The sequence below is a fragment of the Triticum aestivum genome, chromosome 3A (genome assembly GCF_018294505.1).
Source record: "Triticum aestivum cultivar Chinese Spring chromosome 3A, IWGSC CS RefSeq v2.1, whole genome shotgun sequence".
NCBI classification, from domain to species: domain Eukaryota; kingdom Viridiplantae; phylum Streptophyta; class Magnoliopsida; order Poales; family Poaceae; genus Triticum; species Triticum aestivum.
This window is the reverse complement of record NC_057800.1, coordinates 667,513,830-667,535,437: the sequence shown is the minus strand read 5'-3', so window position 1 is coordinate 667,535,437 and position 21,608 is coordinate 667,513,830. Positions and strand designations below refer to the sequence as shown.

Below are 21,608 nucleotides of genomic sequence, written 5' to 3'. Positions count from 1 at the left end.
CTTTCAGGTCGTTCTCACATCGAGGGAACGCACATCCACTAATTGATGGCGCGTGGGCGGCGCAAAGTCTTCGGCCCCATGGCATCACAAACGGCTGGTCACTGTTGCATGGGGGTGGCACCGGGTCACCGTGGCGTGAAGTAGCGCAACAAACCCCAATTTATCGCCGCTTGGCGGAAGATCGGCCTCGTTGAATTGCAGCCAAGTTCGTCAACACTGTTTGCCTCGAAGATCATGATGTTGCGTCGAGATCTGGGTACGGGTTCTCCAGATATTTATCTAATGAGAGATTATCTGCTAATTAGCATTTAAGTAGTTAGGTAGAAATTATGCTTGCCCTTGAGCCCCCCTCCCAACTGAGGTAGGTCGAAGCCGCTCCTTAGGTCATGCCTGTAGCACCGCTCGTCAAGACCTCCCACCCCTTCTACACACTTCTTGCTTCTTTTTGCTGAGTGCCATGCATCAGTTTGGGGAACAACACTCCACTCTTCTCGCTGCCGGCGTGCGGTATAGATGAATTCAATTTGGTGAAATTCATAGAAGGGGTAACTTGGTTTTTTCATGTCAGCTAAATTCTGGAGATGATATAAATTTTAGAAAAGGGGCAAAAGGCAAATGGTCAAACGGCAAATAAAATTAGGGTAAAATATCATGTATACCATGCAAAAGAAGGGCTAAAAAATATACAAAAATGATCAAAAGGCTTGGAAAAGATAGGGCAAAATCCCATTCTCTGAACGAAAATCCAACGGCTAATTCAGCCCAACCGCCGCGCACACATCCGTAGTTCTGTTTACTCCCACGCCGCTTCGTTTTCGTTCTTGTCGGCCGTTCCCCATCCATCTCCATCCAGATCGCGGAACCCCATTTGACTACCACCGGCTTCGCGGGACCCCCTCTCCCCTCCGGGATGGACGATGGGCCCGGCCTCGCCGGCGAGCCCGCCCCTGCGTCCTCGTCGGTATCCTCTTCCGGCTCGCGGGCCTCCCGGCCGCGCAAGGGGGTGCGGCTCCGCCCGCTGCGCCGGCGGCGCGGTCCGGCGCCCGCCGCACTGGCTTCTCGGGGCGGCGACGGCGAAGGCGAAGATAATGGCGGCGCCGCCGCGCAGGACGACCTCGCGCTGCCCCTGGGGATGTCGTTCGCGGCAGTTCTCGCGCGGGTACGTGCTCTGCCGGCCGGTGGTACACAATAAAGTCTCGAATTTTTTTGCTTGGTATTACATACATGGTTGCGCTAGTCCAGCATTTGTACTCCCTCCGATCCGATTTAATTGACGCTGACAATTAATTCGGATGGGAGGGAGTAGCATTTTCTTTAAAACTATATGCTGCCTTTACACACAGCTGATAAGTTCCTAGTATATCTTTCAAAAAAAAATTTAAGTTCCTAGTATTACCATCTTTTGGTTTTGAGGTTTGCACATTTGTAATTGTACTGCACCAATGCATATGCTGTAAAACCTCCTAGTCAACATAGAAACCGGAAGAAATGTTTGCGCCCTTAAGGTGTAGTTTCATGGAATGAAAGTTTAGTGTGCCTATTGGAAGGAGAACCTCCTTCTGCAAACTGCAGCAAAAAAATAAAGGAAAATTGACTGTTTACTTGTACTAGCATGGGGTAATAGAATTATAAGTAGATGAAATAACATGGGGTTTAATGTTTGCGAACCGTGGCTGCTTGTCCGATTGAGGACAGCTTGTCGATTTAGGCAACGTCTGCTATTGGTTCCAAGATTCGACGTTGTTACTAATTTCCATATCTGTGGTGAACGCTAAATGATCTAAAATTGAACTGTTGAATGTGCTGCCTTTCTTTCCTCCACTTCATCTTTCCAATGCCAACTTATGCATGTCTGCTTACATTCGCCGCCTTTTCATTCGTTTGCAGTTCCCACAACTGCACACTTGTTCTCTTTAGTAAACGATACATTGTACTCACCCGTGTACTACTACACATTTGCGTTTCATGATCATTTTGTTAAATGGTCTACCTTATTGGTCAGGGTAATAAGGAGTTACCTTCCCTGATGACAGGTTATGAATTCGAGCAATGATTCAGGCGAAAGATTGCATCCGGTCATCCTTTCCAAGGTACATGATTTATAATTTAGCAATAAGCCCTGTAAACCATTAAAAATGTTGTCTCAAATCGCAGATCTGTACATCAGCGGTGAAGGAATCTTTGGCAAATGTAAGCATGGCCCTCTTTTTGTTGGAGCTCACCTTTCTGTTGACATTCCTTGTATATCTTTTACTTATCAGTTGTATAGACATATGGTGACAGGTTTGACAGTTTCATGAGAAATTTTGAGAATTCATTTAGCAGCACACTGAGGACGCTTCATCGTATTAATGAGATACCTGTCTATGAGAGTAGTCCTACTCCTGAATACTCTTCTACACATGGAGGCTCTGGGGCTGTAGGAAACTCGAGCGCTGTTGATCTGCAAAATCATACAAAAGAAATCGAGCAGGACCTCATGAACTCTGTAGAAAGTCAACTTGTTCTTTATGCCAGAGACAATCGACAGCTGGCTGATCGTGCTCATAGCAGATCCTCTCGTGAAGCTGATCAGTGCATTCTCAGTGCTTTTGAGAGATCTGTGAAGGAGCAGGCTCGCTCAAACGAACTCAAGGAGCGTGAGATTAGTCTTAGCATGAGAAAGCTGCAGCTGAAACAGACTGAATTAGCTCTTAGCTCCTCCTCGCACATGTTAGAGAAGATTAAGTTGTCCTTGGGTTTTCAGAAAGCTTCCTTCCAAGGAGAGAAATTCAAGACTCAGATGCAGGACACAAGGCATGCAGAAATTCTGAGGACTCTTATAGATTTCCTTGTTAGTGCAGTGGTAATTATGTCAGTGTGTTTTGCTTATGGAACTTATGTTCACTCGTACCAACGGATAACTGATGTTACAGCAGCTTGTTCAGCTGCTTCAAGGGTACGTTCATCTACCTTATCGCTCAAAATTACTCTTGATAAGTCTCTTTGTTAATCAGAAGCTTCTCACTGTCTCTTTTCCCACCTCATACAGGGATCTAAATCTTGGTGGGTGCCAAATTCAGTGTCAAACTTCAATTCTGGCTTGCAGTTCGTCAGATGTCATGTGATAGCAGCAACACGTATGTGCTTTGGCATAGTCATGATTGTGGCAATTGCTTGGTTAGCATCCCAGCGTTCCGCACTGACTGGATCAAATATGCCTATAACTTTCAATTTCATTTTGTTGGGAGTTATTTGCGGCTTTGCTGGAAGGTTTTGTGCCAACACTCTAGGCGGTGATGGAAATATCTGGCTTGTATGGTGGGAAGTCCTTTGTTCCATCCATTTACTTGGAAACTGTTATCCATCTGTTATTTACCACGTTCTTCATGGTCCTATATCAGTAACTCACAGCAAGGATGGTATGTGGCTCCCGTACTGGTTTCGCCGGTGCATATTTTATGCTGTGCTGGGGCTTGTTATCCCAGCCTTGACTGGCTTACTTCCATTTGCTTCTCTCTCTGACTGGACGGACCATTTTACGGAAGAGATAAAATCCTTCTTTGTTGGTAACGAAGTTGAAGCCTGAAGTATCTTGTGTTCAAATAAACCTTTTGGACTTCTGGAGGAGTAACATATGTTGAATTTGATGTTTGCCTCAGAAGTTTATCTTTGGAGAAGGAAACTTTGGATGGGAGTTGATGGCATTGTTGAACCATAAAGGAAGAATAGTTGAAGGTATCAATGCTTGCAGTCAGGCGGTGCAAGCTTCTTCGTTGTAGTGAACTTGTGACCTTGCACTCAGATGTCAGGTATCAATGCTTCAGTTTGCTGTATATATTTTTGTTCTCAAGGTGCAAGGTCACAGTATAGTGTTAAGAGTGCAGATCGGTTAACTGCCACCTGTGTTGTAGTTATGTTTGTTTAATCTTTCTCCTGGAATGATGCTTTTCTTGCCTCACTTGGGTAAATTTAGAGACAATACAGTGTTAAAGAGTGCAGACCAGTTGACTACCACCTTTATTGAAGTTATGCTCTTCTAATCTTTCTCCTGGAATGGCGTTTTTCTTACCTCAGTTGTGCAATCTTTTTGCTCACTGTCAATATCAAGAGATGTAGTTCCTCTACTGTTGACCGCTTACGGCTAAAATGTTTATGCTGCCATTGTTTTAGCTGTATGCCTGTGTGTATGATCCTCAACTATTTTAGATGCAAAGCTCAAAAGTATGCACAATTATGTGTTCTGCTGAACATACTAGGCATTTATTTTCTCTCATTTGCATATAGTTTTTTTTCTTCTCCCACTCATGTACACAATTGTTAACCCCAAATATTATAATTTAATAAGAATTATCGGCTATTAATAACTGCCTAGTGAAATACCCCGTAACATAATATAAGACCTTTTTTGACACTGTCATAGTGTCAAAACGTCTTGTATTATGTTACGGAGGGAGTACTACTGAATATTTGAGCTGATCTCATAAAGATGCAGCAGTTGATGTAATTGAGAAGTACATTTCTGTTTTGATTATAAAAACTCCTTCCAAAAAATATTAGGAATATTAATTTCATCTCAAGTCATTTTAAAAAGTTGACCAAGTTTATAGAAAGATATCAATATCTACTATACTAAATAAATACACTGAAATTTTTTCATGATGTATGTATTGATACTGATTTGGTATTGTAGCTGTTGATAGTTTTTTCTATGAACTTGCTCAACAAAACCAACATGACATATTTTGGGAAGGAGGCAAATGCACTGGTTACTGATTTGATAATATTGATATTAGCATTTTGCGCCGATTACATCATCTTGGACCACCATTAGCAGATTTTCTGGCATCATACAAACACACCAATGTAAACAAGAAATACTAAATCTTACAACTGTTGCAACTGGGACTTGATACAAATCTGAAACTATGGCTCCAGACCACTCTACACATCTACACATAGCTTTAAGCCTTAGCCATGTCAGTTCACATAATCTCAGCTCTGCGAGTTGTTTCGAGTAACCAAGACTTGTGACACAAAAGTCTCAGTCTGCAGGACAGATTTGGCATATCATCGGACTCTCTTGCATGGGAGTGAGGTGACCATCTCCTCATCTCGTGCTCGCTTTCCATGCCCGTTGATGAAGCTGCAGGAGAATTTGACTGGCTGCTGTGTTTCTGCTCAATTGGTTGATTATCCAATGCAAGAACAACCAAATAAGGAAGAGTTCAGATTTCCGGATATGATGTATTTGATTTACGAATATGAATGATTAAGTTAAGAGACTGAACTTCGGCTGTTATAACTCACCTGAGTTGTAGTCTACTTGTTTGATCCTCTTAGATGGAGTCATGTCGTCCAACCTGAGTCTTCTCTTCAAACCAAGGGTGATCTCATCACTAAGTAGCTCCTCACTAGATTTTGAAAGAGCTGAGCTGCTGTGTTGGAGCTTGCTCTTCTTGGAACAATTTTCTGTCTCCAACCCAGACTTCCGCTTCGAGGACTGAAGAACTCCAGGATCTGACAGGAATATCATGCACAGATTCAGATCAAAATGTTTACATTAAGCTTTTTATCGAGTGCAGCATAACAACATTTTTCTAGCACGATGCACATACTACGTACTAAGTAACACAGCTTTGCAACAAGTAGATGAGAATGTTGTGAGCCTATGAACATAGTGTATGCCAACAGTTCCGAAACCAGGAAGAGCAGAGTTGAGTTGGAAAATAACAGACGCATTAGCACCGGAGCAGTTGAATATCCCAATGCCCTTGCTCGAATGTCAGGAAGAGTGGAGTTTCTAATACCCCTGATTTGAACATGCATCCAACTTGCTCAAATAAGTTGCTACTGCATCTTTGGACCCTTAATATCCTGTACTAATATTTGATGAAACTGACCCAAAACTCAACCAAGCATTGGACCCTGAAGGCCTGAACAACATTTGACTGCTATGTTGCTCTCTATCTCCAGTAGCGCCGGGAATCAAGAAGTCGGGGTTTGCTCAAAGAACACTGGCGCCGCAAGAACTTTTTTCATAGTACGTTTATACTGTAAGAGAGGCACACCTGGGCGTGGGGGCGAAGGCGCGGGCTTGCCGCGGATGGCGACGGGGGCGGCGGGGTCGGCGCCGGTGGGGAGCCCGCGCGCGGCGAAGAAGGCGAGGAGCGTGCCCCAGGTGACCGCCGTAGAGACGTGGCCGGGGCCGCGGCTGACGAAGTAGCCGTTGAGGCGGACGCTGGCGGGGTCCAGCCCCAGCGCGCGGCCCACCCGGGCGAGGTCCACCCCGCCGCCTCCGTCGACCACGATGGCCGCCGACTCTGGCGCGGCGTCGGGCGGCGAGGGATACCGGCGCAGGTGCACGGTCCGGAGCGGCGGCGCAGGCATCGGCGGCGATTCTTCTTGGATGCTCGCAGCTGGTACGATCGGGGGCTAGGGAGAGGAACAATGGCGAACACTCTGGTTGCTTTGGCTCTGCTGCTAGTGCTGGCGCTGGCGCGGATTCTTGCGGGGATTTCTGGAAGTGTCGCCGCGGCGCGGCGCGGTTGGTAGTCGGATACGGACTCTCGCTGCGGCAGGGTCCCGGCCCACCAACAGCGTGATCTTCTTGTAGCAGGCTCGGCCCTCGGCCCCCGCTCTCATCTCGGCCCATTTAAATCACACATACTTGATGCAAATACTTGAACGCTTTCTAAACAGGCCACTACTAGGCGCCGGTGCGCCGGCCCAACTTTGGGCCGGTTGTACTAGCAACGTCCGATCGAATAACTCATAGCCGTACGATTCTCTCCTTTTCTTTCACCGGGCGTCTTTTTCCTTCAAAAAAAACTCCCAGCGCTGCCATGGATGAGCGATGCGCCCAGCCTGAAAGTACCGCCCGCCTCGGTGCGGTCGCCTGTAGCCACCCTCCTCGCCGGTTGTCCTCATCGCTGCCGGCCGTCGGCATGGTGGAAGCAAAAACAAAAGCTAGATCTAGCAAAAACAGAACATGGTGGAAGCAAAATTTGAAGCTGTTTCTAGTAAAAAATTATGGTGGTGGCAAAATAATTTGCTGGATCCAAACTTCTGACGATGCATGTGCTAGCAGTCAGGGTGGCTAGATGCATCATCTCTGCGTCTCCAACTCGCCGGGTTCGAGTGCCAAGGCAACAAAAATCTTTCAGCAAAAAAATCACCCCGGGTCGAAGTCGGGTGGTTGGTTGAAGCAAAATCAAAAAATGCTTGTAGCAAAAACAAACTTAGGTGCCAACAAAAACGACATGAGCATTTGAGAGCTCTGTGTCCAAAGAAGCAAAAAATTATCTTGGTTCCAGCAAAAAAATACACCGGTTCCAGCAAAAACAAAAAAATTGGTTCAGCAAAAAATGCATCAGCAAAAAAGTGGCCACCCACTCTTACAGCTCCCCCGGTAGCCGGTTGCAGCTCCCGATGTTCGAACAGCGTTGGATACAACACTCCTTGCTGTTGGATGTAGCTTCCCCGACGAGGCACCGACCTTGTAGCACATACACCAGCTGGTTGCAGCAGACAGGGGCACCAATTCCAACAAAAACGAAGATGTTCATCGAAAACGAATGGGGATGGTAGCAAAAAACAAAGGGGTTGTAGCAAAACAAAATGGTGGACCCAACAAAAAAAACCCAGTTCCAGCAAAGCCCCTTGGTTCCAGCACAAACTCACCGCCGTGGCCGTGGCCGGATGTAGCTTGGCCATAGCGACCGAAGCACCCTAACTGCGACGACCATGGAGAGGGCGTGTGTCCAGCTGCCGGCGAAGGCGGACAAGGTGACGAGCGTCACAGCCAAGGAAAGGTAGGAGCCGCACGAGCACCATGGAAGGAGCTGCTCACCGGGGGGATGGCCGTGCCATGGCTGATGAGATTGGGATTGGGAGGAGAGAGACTTGAGGGGAACCAATGGCTGCAGTGTGTTTTCAAGAGATAAGATGAAGAGGTAGGCGGTGGGTGGTCCCAGATGTTCACATAATCACATGGAGAGAAAAACTAAAGCGAGCTACGCGGCGCGGCGCGACCGGGCGAAGCTTCGGCCGGCGCGCCGTCTCCAAACGTTTTCCTTCTAAATATTATTTAGAAATGAGCAATTTCTAAAATTTACATATAAATAGCTCTATATGTACGCGAACAGTTTTTCAACATGCGACTATTTCCGCTTTAGTTTCTAAACTGAATATAAGACATAAACATTTTATTCCCAAAAAATATACTACTACTATATATATGAAAAAAAGAAGCAAAAAGGGCTCAATAAAGCTCGCTGCAGCTCGCCACTGCGTACCAACGAGTCTTCCAGAATCGTACACGGTTTGCTAAGTTCTAAACCGATTCGTTTCCTGCCTTATCTCTGATCTTTCCGTGATTCTCAAGCTGATGTAATCCGTATACGCCACGGCCAGGCTTTGGCCTCGATCAATATATACGTACGCGGCCTCTCTCCTGAGGAGTAGAGAACGCTTCCTGAAATCCTGTAGAGAAAATCCTTCAGAGGCAATCATGGGGAAAGGAGCCCGCTCGAACGCAGCTAAAAGGACCGCCGTCGCTTGTGCGGGTGACGGAAAAGAGCAGCAGCGCAAGGCGATGCCGCCGGAGACAAACGCGCAGAAGTTGGCCCGGCTGCGGGCGCTGGTAGCGTTCGGCAAGGCGGCGAACGCGGAAGCCGCGCGCTACATCGACATGGAGGAGGAAGAGGTGGTGGAGTACCGGCGGGAGGGCAAACTGCACAGCTACGACCCGGACAACGAGTGGAAGAAGCGCTTCGCCAGAGTCTACAAACTCCACCCGTGCCCCTGCAGCAAGAAAATGGCCGCGGAGATCGAGGAATACACGTTTCACCTCGAGGAAAACGAGGACGACTTCAGGATGGGGCTTTACTCGTTAATCGGGCCGGGTGATGAATATTAGGGTTTGTTTTTAGCATGATGAATCTAAGATTACTGTGTGGTTGTTTGTGTATGGAGAATTTGATGCCAGATTTAGAAAAAAACGAGTTTGCGTGATTTTTCTGGAAGTATTTTTTCTTGTTAAATGCAGAAAAAGAAGTTTTCCCATGCAAAAAATGAAATGCATATATTTTTAAAAATAGCTAATTTATAAATGAAATAAAACGACACTTTTAAGCTTGACGTTTATAAGAAAGGAAAACCGCATAATTGTTTTTCCTATTTATCCATTTCAATTACTAGATTTGTTACAATTTTTTTTTATAAATCACCAAAAATGTTTGTACAAACCATTATCTGGTATCAAAATACACACAAAATGTTCATGTATCGCAAAAAACGTGTTAATGTTTATCAAAATAAATGTCCACCTACCCAAGAGAAAACATGAGGAGTTTATAGTGCTAAAATTAATTCCGTAAAACAATAGAAATTAAATATAAAAAGAATACCTATGGGAATTTTTTTTGCGGATGAGAAAATCAATCAGATGATGTGTTTGAGAATCTAATAATATGGTTGAAAAAACTGAAGACAAAATAAAGAGTTCTAAACCAGGCATAAATGAAAGGCGACTGATAGGCGCCGGTGCGCCGGCCGAAAATTTCGGCCGGTCCCGCCTGGGCCGTTCGATCTGCCTAATACGGAGCCCCACCGAACCGTTTGATCACGCTCGTATCACTGAATCACTACCCCACTCCAGCACGCCCCAGCACCTCCTCCCGTGCCGCCGCTGCCCGCCGGAGGTCCAAAACATCCACCCTGCATCTTCTATAGCGACCATGGTTCCAGCAAAAAATTGATGCAGTCCCAACAAAATTCACAGTCGGTTCCAGCAATTTTGTGGGAAGCGACCACCGGCGACCTATGGTTCCAGCAAAAAATTGCTATGGTTCCAGCATATCTCATAGTCGGTTGTAACACTGGCTCCAGCAAAATATCTCACAAACAACAAATCTCTGTCAAAATCGACTGTAGCAAAAAACACAACCATTTCCAGCAACAAATTAATATGGTTCCAGCAAAAATCCTACAAACAACAAATGCAGCAAAAATTCGCCTCACTGCCACAACTTGAAGAGAATTTGTTTCCAGCAAAAAAATCATGGGGTTTCAGCAAAACAGGATCACGGTTGTAGCACCTAGCTCGCCGAGCCCCATTACAAGCTAGGGAAGAAGGCCGGTTCCAACAAATTTTTTTGCTGCTTCCAGCAAAATGAATCGCTGGTTCCAGCATCGTGGGACTCCTCGTCTCGGGTGGCAGCATGCCGTACCGGTGGTTGCAGCTCCTCTGCGGCCGGTTGCGGCCACAGCACGCCACACGGGGGCGCGGTGTAGGAAGTCATCGATTCCAGCTCGCCGTGGCGCCATTGCAGCATCTCGCAGCGCGCGGACCAGGACGTCATTGCAGCTCGACGGCGCGTCGTTGCAGCATCTTCCTTTGCCGGATTCTGTCACCAGTAGGCGGATCTGCTGCCTTGGGCTCGCCTGATGAGTGGAGAGGAGGGGGAAGGATCAGTGGAGGAGTCACGCCGCCGGGATGGAGAGATGGAAGAGGAGGAGAAAGGGAGGTGTCTCGTGGAAGGGAAGAGGTTGAGCGGTCGACAACGATGGGAAAGGATAAGGTTGAGTGGTTGAGTGGTTGAACAGTCAAGCGACGCGCCGGTGGCTTAGTAGCGAGGGTTGCGCGAGCGATCGAGCGGTGCGACCGGCCCAGCGTTCGGCCGGCGCACCGATGTAAAACGTTTCCCTAAATGAAAGCAATTTCATGAAGAAATATTTGTGATCCCGACAACTTAAAAAGGACGATAGGGTTATTTAAAAACAACAGGAAAAACAACCATAAAATAAGAAATGGGAAAATCACTTCAACAAATATGCAATTAGCATGTTTTTAGAGTTGTTTAGTCATCCAACCGCCTGCTCTTGCTTTTAAAGCCACGAGCCATTCATTACATGTTTATATTAAAATGCCAAGAGCACCAATTTTGTGCCATGCCACAAGCTAATAATAAAAAAGAGTCGTAGAACATCTAAACAGTCTCCGGTCTTGACACCTTGCTTTTGATAGAGGACTAACATGAGAATCACAGCTGCGAATCTGTGCAAAATAGAACAAACAATTATAGAAGAATTAGTGGAAAATATAGATGAATAAGGGCTCAATATGTGATCAAATACAACTTCAGAACATAGTCACAGTTTGTTTGGAATCGTAGCTCCATTCATACTAGAATCCACAAAATATTTAGATAATTTAAAAAACATACAAATCATTTGAAACTAAATAGACTTGGATGATATCACTACTAAGATACTTTGATAAAACACTGGAATATTCAGTTCTCTTGCTATAATTTCCTTAACCAGTGTTATACTAAATCTCCCACCAAAGCCTATATGACACTATAAGATAGTGATATAAAAATTCCAACAAATGCTACACAAGAGTTGAGACATCACATAAATACAAAACAACTCATTATGGCTAAAGAAAAAATCTAATTAGTATATCAACCCAAAATCTTCTTGCAGACGAGAACCTTCTTAATTAAGATGTAATAGCAATTAAAAAAGTAGCAGTGCTGGTGCAACATCTTGCCGCCTTGTATTTTGGATTATTGCCAGAAATAGTCATGGACTGATTTGTTTGCTAGTGCACACAGAGAAAAATAGTCCATGGAGTTCTGAGAAGAATGCTACATTCCGCCTTGAAGTTCGAAGAACTTCATCGAAGAGCATCTGCGTCACAGAGAAGGAAGAGATACATTTCAAGAAAATATAGTACCACGATGACTGTGTGAAGGAATTGACCTCTTTAAATTATTGCTGATGCAAAGCAATTTTCACTCGGCGTGTTCGAAGAAGAATGACTGCAGTCTAGAAGATTGAAGGCGAAGCGAAAGCGTAGCATTTTGTTCCGTTCTTCTTCTTTCTCTTCTTTGAGTCATAGGACTACCATACTATTATGAGGGGTATAGGTTCTCGATGCTTAGGTCTGTTGTGATGCTTAGCCGTAATCTATGGAAGACCGGGAGAAATTGGATCTCTTTGAGCTCTGAATGATTACTTGTCAGCCAGAGACGATGTTCTTCTGTGCTGCAAGAGATATCATTTGAACCGAGGAGTTAGCATTACTTGTTTTGCAAGCAATGTTACCGCCATGCTCAAAATTTCGACCGTTGGAAATGTGTCACTTGGCCATTGGTTGGGCTTTGTGTACTAAATGGTCATTTCCCATCCAAATCTGAGAAGGCTGCGGTTATAAATAGCCACCCCCTCCAACGTTTTTCATTGGGTGCTTCGCTTGAGATTCTGAGAAGATTGATTGAGCACCCCTCTCGAGAGAAAATCAAGAACCGAAACTTAGACAACGGTTGAGCATCACAATAGATCTGAGTTAGAGTACTTGTACCAGTTACTCTTGAGAGGTGCACACTCTCTGGACGGATATGTGTCAGCTTGAGTGTTGAAGAGTAATTATATTCACCAAGCAAAGACTTCAGCAACCAATAGTAATTGTGGTTTGAGAAGAAGTCTGCCGAAAGTTTGGAGATTGCCGACAAGTATCTACCCTGAGTGAACTCAACCGAAGTTTGATCAGCTTTCGTTTGAAGGAGAATAGGACGGAGAGAGGTTTGCTCTTGTGTTCAACCACAAGTCCCTCAAACAAGACGTAGCTCTTTTTCAGAAGAGTGAACTGGTCTACCAAATCATCTGTCGCCATCGAGCATCACTGGTTCATTCTACTCTATTGCGATACTTTCAATAGTTTATCTTCATTACTCTATGTACTGATTGATTTCACTGGTCAAGTTTCTATATCTATATTTTATTCCTTGCGTATCTCTGTTGGTTGCCACTGCTGTGTGTGTATGTTCGTTCACTCTTACCTTCTCGCGCTACTAGCTTGTTAGTCGCCTGTCTAGTTCAGCTTTATATCTCCTTGCCAAATCAGTAGTGTAGATCTTCTGTCCTTTGTTGTTCTCTGGTCATCCATGTTGTTCATCTTGATTTCATTCTGTGCTACCATTGTCATAGCGGAAGTCTTATGCTAGTATACCCAGAAGACCATGCTATTTTTCCTTGAAAGATTTGCTTAGTCTTTCTCGGTGTACTATTTTTCAGTTGTGTCTTCAATCTGTTTCACTTGGTGCTCTGTCAATATCTTTTATTCCGCAGTTGTGATTGGTTTTGGTTTGAAATTTCGAAGAAATTTTGAATATCTCATTCACCCCTCCTCTGGTCGACATACTCTCGGTCCTAACAAGGAGAAAAAAATTCTCATTATCCATCCATACCTTAGTAAAGCAAAATGACTCTTCCATCCAGCAGTATATTTGTTACTACAAAGCAACAGAACAACACCACCACTTGCACCTTCGTAAGAAAGGATACACCCTTGCCCATCTTACTGATCTTTTGAGATGTAGTTTCATAAGAAGCAACAAAATCCCGCATCTTCTTTTTTGCACTACTGAACTCAGCCAAGACCGAACTCTCCATATCGGTCACGTAATACAAAACCATAATTGTATTAACCGACAATACCAAATACAAAAGCATAATTGCATTAATTGACAATACAACAATGCAATCGTAGTATAATAGGCAATTTCTGAAAAGTAGGCTAAATAATCTTCTGGTGACAATGTTTCTGCTCCATTGGTTGATGACCCAATGCAAGAACAATCGACAAGGAAGAGTTCATATTTTGGGATTTGATGTATTTAATTTACAAATATGAATGATTCGTTAAGACATTGTGAACTTTGTTTGTAGTCTACTTGTTTGATCTTCTTAGATGGACTCATGACGTCCAACAATTTCAGTGTTCTCTTCAAACCAAGGGTGATCTCATCACTAAGTAGCTCCTCACTAGATTTTGAAAGAGCTGAGCTATTGTGTTGGAGCTTGCTCTTCTTGGAACAATTTTCTCTCTCCAACCCATACTTCGGCTTCAAGGATTAAAGAACTCTAGGATCTAATAGGAATATCATGTGCAGATTTAGATCAAAATTTCATGGGAATATCTCTTCCTATTAAGCGTTTTATCGAGTGCAGCATAACAACATTAGTCTAGCACTATGCACATAAGTAACACAACTTTTGCAAAAAGTAGATGAGAATGTTGTGAGACTATGAGCATAGTGTATGTCAAATATGCGACACATAGTACCGAAATCAGTAATAGTAGATTTGAGTTGGAAAATAATAGACACATTGGTACTGGGGTTGTTCAATATCACAATGCCCTTTCTCAAATATCAGGAAGAGTAGAATTTCTAATACCCATGATTTGAATATGCTTGCATGCTTGCTCAAATAAGTTGCTACTATCTTTGGACCCTTAATATCGTGTACTAATATTTGATGAAACTAAACTAAAGTCAATCAAGCACTGGACCCTGAAAAACATTGACTGCTACCCCCTTCGTCCCATAATATAAGATGTTATTACAAGAGAGAGGATTTTCTAGCGGAATCGGTTTCAACCAGTGTCCTGGTAGCCAATTGCATTGCGCCATGCGTTCACGTACAGGTCACATACGAAGTACTCTGCTCATTTTCTTTATCATATGTGATTTCTCCTTATTGTTGGGGCCCACCCACTATTTAGGAGCAAGACTTTATTGCACTCAACATATTTTATTCTCTCACCCCACAGTCCATTCACTCATGCTTTTAGTTTTATTCTACACTTTGTAACACTTGTAACTTTTGAACCAATGATCCGATTTAAAATTCTTTTGTTGATCTGGGTTCAGAATATGTAAATCTTGAAAAAAGATCAATCTCAGACATGTTTTGAACAAGTCTAAATTTAAATGTTGATACAATAATGGAATTGTAAGGGCATATTTATCCCTAAGGTATTTTGGTGATTGATGACAATGTATTTGCAGACTAATCTTGTGTCTCGAGTATTTTAGATATTTCATGACTAGGCATGATAACCCACAAGTATAGGGGATCGCAACAGTTTTCGATAAGTAAGAGTGTCGAACCCAACGAGGAGCTAAAGGTAGAACAGATATTCCCTCAAGTTCTATCGACCACCGATACAACTCTACGCACGCTTGACGTTCACTTTACCTAGAACAAGTATGAAACTAGAAGTACTTTGTAGGTGTTGTTGGATAGGTTTGCAAGATAATAAAGAGTACGCAAATAAAAAGTAGGGGCTGTTTAGATAAAGAAACAATAAAGTAAATATAGCGAGTGTGGAAAAGTGGTGGTAGGAGTTGCGAAATTGCCCCTAAGCAATTGACTACTTTACTAGACCGATAGCAAGTATTATGTGGGAGAGGCCACTGCTAGCATGTCATCCCCGACTTGGAATTCTATGCACTTATGATTGGAACTATTAGCAAGCATCCGCAACTACTAATGTTCATTAAGGTAAAACCCAACCATAGCATTAAGGTATATTGGTCCCCCTTCAATCCCGTATGCATCAATTTCTATGCTAGGTTGAAGCTTCTGTCACTCTTGCCCTCCAATACATAGTCCTATCAACATACAACTAACCCTATGGTGTGATCCACGCGTGAAATCATATGATGGGCACCAAAGGACAACAACATAACCACAAGCAAATTAAATCAATCATAGCAATTCATCAACCACCGATAGGACAACGAAAATCTACTCAGACATCATAGGATGGCAACACATCATTGGATAATAATATGAAGCATAAAGCACCATGTTCAAGTAGAGGGTACAGCGGGTTGCGGGAGAGTGGTACGCTGTAGATAGAGGGGGGAATGTGATGGAGATGTTGGTGAAGATGGCGGAGGTGTTGGTGTAGATCGCGGTGATGATGATGGCCCCCGGTGGCACTCCGGTGCCACCGGAAGCGAGGGGGAGAGAGCCCCCCGCCTTCTTCTTCTTCCTTGACCTCCTCCCTAGATGGGAGAAGGATTTCCCCTCTGGTCCACGGTCTCCATGGCGTGGGAGGGGCGAGAGCCCCTCCGAGATTGGATCTGTCTCTCTCTGTTTCTGCGTTCTCAGATTCTTCCCTTTCACCATTTCTTATATTCCCGGAGATCCGTAACTCCGATTGGGCTGAAGTTTTAACACGATCTCTATCTAGATATTAGCTTTCTTGCGGCGAAAGAAGGGCATAAACCGCCTTACGGGTGGCCCACGAGGGTCAGAGGCGCGCCCAGGGGGGGCAGGCGCGCCCCCCTGCCTCGTGGCCACCTCGGGCACCGTCTCGCGTGGATTTTTCTTCCCAAAAATCATATATATTCCAAAAAAATCTCCGTCAATTTTTATCCCGTTTGGACTCCGTTTGATATGGATATTCTGCAAAACAAAAAACATGCAACAAATAGGAACTGGCACTGGGCACTGGATCAATATGTTAGTCCCAAAAATAGTATAAAAAGTTGCCAAAAGTATATGAAAGTTGTAGGATATTGGCATGGAACAATAAAAAATTATAGATACGAAGGAGACATATCAGCATCCCCAAGCTTAATTCCTGCTCGTCCTCGAGTAGGTAAATGATAAAAAAGATAATTTTTGATGTGGAATGCTACCTAGCATAATCTTGATCACATATCTAATCATGGCATGAATATTAAGATACGAGTGATTCAAAGCAATAGTCTATCATTTGACATAAAAATAATAATACTTGAAGCCCACTAATAAAGCAATCATGTCTTTTCGAAATAACATGGCCAAAGAATATCCCTACAAAATCATATAGTCTGGCTATGCTCCATCTTCACCACACAAAATATTCACATCATGCACAACCCCGATGACAAGCCAAGCAATTGTTTCATACTTTTGACGTTCTCAAACCTTTTCAACTTTCACGCAATACATGAGCGTGAGCCATGGACATAGCACTATAGGTGGAATAGAATATGATGGTGGAGAAGACAAAATGGAGAAGATAGTCTCACATCAACTAGGCGTATCAACGGGCTATGGAGATGCCCATCAATAGATATCAAATGTGAGTGAGTAGGGATTGCCATGCAACGGATGCACTAGACCTATAAGTGTATGAAAGCTCCAACTGAAACTAAGTGGGTGTGCATCCAACTTTCTTGCTCATGAAGACCTCGGGCATTTGAGGAAGCCCATCATCAGAATATACAAGCCAAGTTCTATAATGAAAATTCTCACTAGTATATGAAAGTGATAACTCAAGAGACTCTCTATATGAAGAACATGGTGCTACTTTGAAGCACAAGTGTGGAAAAAGGATAGTAACATTGCCCCTTCTCTCTTTTTTTGCTTTATTTTTATTTTATTTTTTGGTGGGCTTCTTTGGCCTCTTTTTTTATTTGGGCTTCTTTGGCCTCTTTTATTTATTTTTAAAGTCCGGAGTCTCATCCCGACTTGTGGGGAAATCATAGTCTCCATCATCCTTTCCTCACCGGGGCAATGCTCTAATAATGTTGATCATCACACTTTTATTTACTTACAACTCGATATTACAACTCAATACTAGAACAAAGATATGACTCTATATGAATGCCTCCGGCGGTGTACCGGGATGTGCAATGATCTAGCGTAGCAATGACATCAAAAAACGGACAAGCCATGAAAACATCATGCTAGCTATCTTACGATCATGCAAAGCAATAGGACAATGATGCTCAAGTCATGTATATGATGATGATGGAAGTTGCATGGCAATATATCTCGGAATGGCTACGAAAATGCCATGATAGGTAGGTATGGTGGCTGTTTTGAGGAAGGTATATGGTGGGTTTATGGTACCGGCGAAAATTGCACGGTACTAGTGAGGCTAGCAATGATGGAAGGGTGAGAGTGCGTATAATCCATGGACTCAACATTAGTCATAAAGAACTCACATACTTGTTGCAAAAATCTATTAGTCATCGAAACAAAGTACTACAGGCATGCTCCTAGGGGGATAGATTGGTAGGAAAAGACCATCGCTCGTCCCCGACCGCCACTCATAAGGAAGACAATCAATAAATAAATCATGCTCCGACTTCATCACATAACGGTTCACCATATGTGCATGCTACGGGAATCACAAACCTCAACACAAGTATTTCTACAATCCACAACTACCCACTAGCATGACTCTAATATCACCATCTTTATATTGCAAAACTATTGCAAGGAATCAAACATATCATATTCAGTGATCTACAAGTTTTATGTAGGATTTATGACTAACCATGTGAATGACCAGTTCCTGTCATCTCTCTAAATAGATATAAGTGAAGCAAGAGAGTTTAATTCTTTCTATAAAAGATATGCCCGTGCTATAACAAATATAAGTGAAGCAAAAGAGCATTCTACAAATGGCGGTTTTCTATGTAAAGAGAAACAGGCAATCCAAACTTCAAATGATATAAGCGAAGCACATGAAGCATTCTAAAGCCATACTCAAAATATATAAGTGAAGTGCAATGAGAATTCTATAAATAAACCAAGGACTATCTCATACCATCATGGTGCATAAAATAAAAATGAAAACTACATGCAAAAGACGCTCCAAGTGTGCACATATCACATGAACGAATAGAATCTGAAAACATACCGATACTTGTTGAAGAAAGAGGGGATGCCTTCTGGGGCATCCCCAAGCTTAGATGCTTGAGTCTCCTTGAATATTTACTTGGGTGCCTCGGGCATCCCCAAGCTTGAGCTCTTGCCTCTCTTCCTTCTTCTCACATCAAGACCTTCTCGATCATCGAACACTTCATCCACACAAAACTTCAACGGAAAACTCGGTAGGATCCGTTAGTATAATGAAGCAAATCACTACTCTAAGTATTGTTGCAAACCAATTCATATTTTGTTTTTGCATTGTGTATAATGTAATATAACTTTTTCATGGCTTAATCCACTGATATGAATCGATAGTTTCATCAAAACAAGCAAACTATGCATCAAAAACAGAATCTGTCTAAAACAGAACAGTCTGTAATAATATGAACATTCACCATACTTATGATACTTGAAAAATTCTACCAAAATTAGGAAAAATAAAAAATTTGTATAGGAAGACATTGAAAAAATAATCAGAACCATTTGACGTTCCATAAAAAAATGTAAAATCGCGCACTACAGCCAAAGTTTCTGTCCTGCACCGTACAAACCATCAAGCAAATGTAAACATCCTAAAGGCAAACCTTGGCACATTATTTTTATAATACAATGGAATTGTACAAGGGGATAATTATTTTTATTGAAAAGTTTCTGTAATCAAGATTCACAAAGTTTCCGTGAGCATGAACAAAGTTCAAGACTAGCTCCCACTTCAACAATGCTTGTCTTTCTCACTTTCGCTTTCCTTTTTGAAAAAGTTTTGGGTTCCCCTCTTTATTTTTGTTGTTTTTAAACTATATAAAAGCACTCAACAGAAATAAATGACTCTATAAAACTTCTGGGTTGTCTCCCTGGCAGCGCTTTCTTAAAGCCATTAAGCTAGGCATATAGTGCTCAAGTAATGGATCCACCCAGATCCCAAGGTATATCAAAGCCAATTTTAATTAACAATGATTTGTAATTTAGTAGTGAGCACAAAGTAACATATATCATATAACAACGAAGTCTAACTCTCTTCCTATGCATCGGCATGTCATAAAAGAACAATTCATGCACACATAGTAAAGGCCAACGCATAGCATAAGCAGTTTCTTGCAATTTTATCATATTGGAAACATAGAGAGGTGGAGATATAGTTCCTCTCTCATAATAATTGCAAGTAGGAGCAGCAAGCACATGAATATTATATTCATCAAAATCATCATGTGCAATGGTAAAAGGCAACCCATCAGTATATTCCTTAATAAGAGCAAACTTCTCCGATATAGTGTAGTTTGGAGAATTCAAAAAGATAATAGGACTATCATGTGTGGGTGCAATAGAAACAATTTCATGTTTAACATAAGGAATTATAGCAAGTTCATCTCCATAAGCATAATTCATATTGGCATCTTGGCCACAAGCATAGCAAGCATCATCAAAAAGGGGTATTTCAAAAGAATCAACGGGATCATAACAATCATCATAGCAATCATCCTTCGGTAAGCACGAAGGGAAATTAAACAATGTATGAGTTGAAGAGTTACTCTCATTAGAAGGTAGGCACAGGTAGCTAATCCGCTCTTCCTCCTTTTGTTCTTCACTCTCCTCCTCATCTTTTTCATCCAATGAGCTCACGGTTTCATCAATTTCTTCTTCCATAGACTCCTGTAAAATATTAGTCTCTTCTTGGACAGCGGGGACTTTCTCAATAAGCGCATTAATATAGGAATTATATTCATAATTATCATAGCAATATTTTAAGATAGCTAAATTTTCAGGCCTATAAACATCATCATCATAAGCTTCATGCTTTTCAAACAAAGATTCAATTTCATAAGCACCCTTAAAAGCAACAAATTCTTCTATTTGTTCCACATCATAGTAATCATATATACCATTAGCATAAGAAGCTAAGGTTTCATTATCATTAAATTCACATGAAAAGGGAAGGTGTGGAGCCTTCACCTTAGAGCAACAAGTATAATCATATCTCAAGCATAGTTGCCTAGCATACCAATTCAATATATGAATTTGATCCCATAATAGTTTCCCTTTTTGTGTCAAGCGGTAATCCCTAAAGTATTCACGTTGATCCAACGTTACTCCCATTACATAATTGAATGGGGTTTTCTCAGGATTATTAAAGTAGTACATAATATTTTTCACATAACCAGCATCAAGGGTTTTAGGAGGTTCCCCATCTCCATGAGTAGCAAGTACACCTAATTTTTTTTGATATTTCGTGTTCCATATCCATAACTAAAGATAGAGAAGAACTAAGAACAGAAAATAAAAATTACTTAGTGATAAATCAAACAAGCACACACGAGAATATTCACCCCACGCTATTGCTCCCCGGCAACGGCGCCAGAAAAAGGTCTTGATAACCCACAATTATAGGGGATCACAACAGTTTTCGATAAGTAAGAGTGTCAAACCCAACGAGGAGCTAAAGGTAGAACAAATATTCCCTCAAGTTCTATCGACCATCGATACAACTCTACGCACGCTTGACGTTCGCTTTACCTAGAACAAGTATGAAACTAGAAGTACTTTGTAGGTGTTGTTGGATAGGTTTACAAGATAATAAAGAGTACGTAAATAAAAAAGTAGGGGCTGTTTAGATAAAGAAACAATAAAGTAAATATAGAGAGTGTGGAAAAGTGGTGGTAGGAGTTGCGAAATTTCCCCTAAGCAATTGACTACTTTACTAGACTGATAGCGAGTATTATGTGGGAGAGGCCACTGCTAGCATGTCATCCCTGACTTGGAATTCTATGCACTTATGATTGGAACTATTAGCAAGCATCCGCAACTAATAATGTTCATTAAGGTTAAACCCAACCATAGCATTAAGGTATATTGGTCCCCCTTCAATCCTGTATGCATCAATTTCAATGCTAGGTTGAAGCTTCTGTCACTCTTGCCCTCCAATACATAGTCCTGTCAACAAACAACTAACCTATGGTGTGATGCACGCGCGCAATCATATGATGGGCACCAAAGGACAGCAACATAACCACAAGCAAATTAAATCAATCATAGCAATTCATCAACCACCGATAGGACAACGAAAATCTACTCAGACATCATAGGATGGCAACACATCATTGGATAATAATATGAAGCAT

General features: G+C 42.5%; 2 protein-coding genes and 1 pseudogene across 5 annotated transcripts; 1 reads left to right on the top strand and 2 right to left on the bottom strand.

Moving 5' to 3' along the window:
* The first annotated feature begins 806 nt into the window (after positions 1 to 806).
* On the top strand, positions 807 to 4,024 carry LOC123063083 (protein CPR-5). 2 transcript variants are annotated; one of them, XM_044486819.1, is made up of 6 exons: positions 807 to 1,159; positions 2,034 to 2,090; positions 2,155 to 2,190; positions 2,270 to 2,938; positions 3,032 to 3,548; positions 3,642 to 4,024. In XM_044486819.1, the coding sequence occupies exons 1-6, from the start codon at positions 911 to 913 to the stop codon at positions 3,698 to 3,700; spliced, it is 1,587 nt and encodes a 528-aa protein (XP_044342754.1). In that variant the 5' UTR covers positions 807 to 910; the 3' UTR covers positions 3,701 to 4,024. The 2 variants fall into 2 exon arrangements, with proteins under 2 accessions (XP_044342754.1, XP_044342755.1); XM_044486820.1 differs by having other exon boundaries at positions 3,032 to 4,024.
* A 721-nt stretch (positions 4,025 to 4,745) lies between these two features.
* Positions 4,746 to 7,949, bottom strand: LOC123063084 (uncharacterized). Of its 3 annotated transcripts, none has more exons than XM_044486822.1 (4): positions 7,663 to 7,949; positions 6,051 to 7,496; positions 5,290 to 5,499; positions 4,746 to 5,156 (listed from the first exon to the last, which is right to left on the bottom strand). In XM_044486822.1, exons 2-4 carry the CDS (start codon positions 6,367 to 6,369, stop codon positions 5,050 to 5,052), a joined length of 636 nt encoding a protein of 211 aa, XP_044342757.1. In that variant the 5' UTR covers positions 6,370 to 7,496; positions 7,663 to 7,949; the 3' UTR covers positions 4,746 to 5,049. The 3 variants fall into 3 exon arrangements, with proteins under 3 accessions (XP_044342757.1, XP_044342759.1, XP_044342756.1); XM_044486824.1 differs by having other exon boundaries at positions 6,051 to 6,954; positions 7,663 to 7,941; XM_044486821.1 differs by having other exon boundaries at positions 6,051 to 7,943.
* A 5,718-nt stretch (positions 7,950 to 13,667) lies between these two features.
* The window catches only part of LOC123057118 (uncharacterized), a 31,360-nt pseudogene continuing 23,419 nt past the window's right edge, over positions 13,668 to 21,608 (bottom strand).

What these genes read in the sequence shown, in the direction of transcription:
- LOC123063083 (XM_044486819.1), top strand. Translation starts at nt 911, where the DNA reads ATGGACGATGGGCCCGGCCTCGCCGGCGAGCCCGCCCCTGCGTCCTCG. An exon ending in TGAAGGAATCTTTGGCAAAT is followed by an intron (nt 2,191 to 2,269) that starts GTAAGCATGGCC and finishes TCAGTTGTATAG; the next exon opens with ACATATGGTGACAGGTTTGA. An exon ending in CTTGTTCAGCTGCTTCAAGG is followed by an intron (nt 2,939 to 3,031) that starts GTACGTTCATCT and finishes CACCTCATACAG; the next exon opens with GGATCTAAATCTTGGTGGGT.
- LOC123063084 (XM_044486822.1), bottom strand. Translation starts at nt 6,369, where the DNA reads ATGCCTGCGCCGCCGCTCCGGACCGTGCACCTGCGCCGGTATCCCTCG. An exon ending in GCCTTCGCCCCCACGCCCAG is followed by an intron (nt 5,500 to 6,050) that starts GTGTGCCTCTCT and finishes TATTCCTGTCAG; the next exon opens with ATCCTGGAGTTCTTCAGTCC. An exon ending in ACAAGTAGACTACAACTCAG is followed by an intron (nt 5,157 to 5,289) that starts GTGAGTTATAAC and finishes CCAATTGAGCAG; the next exon opens with AAACACAGCAGCCAGTCAAA.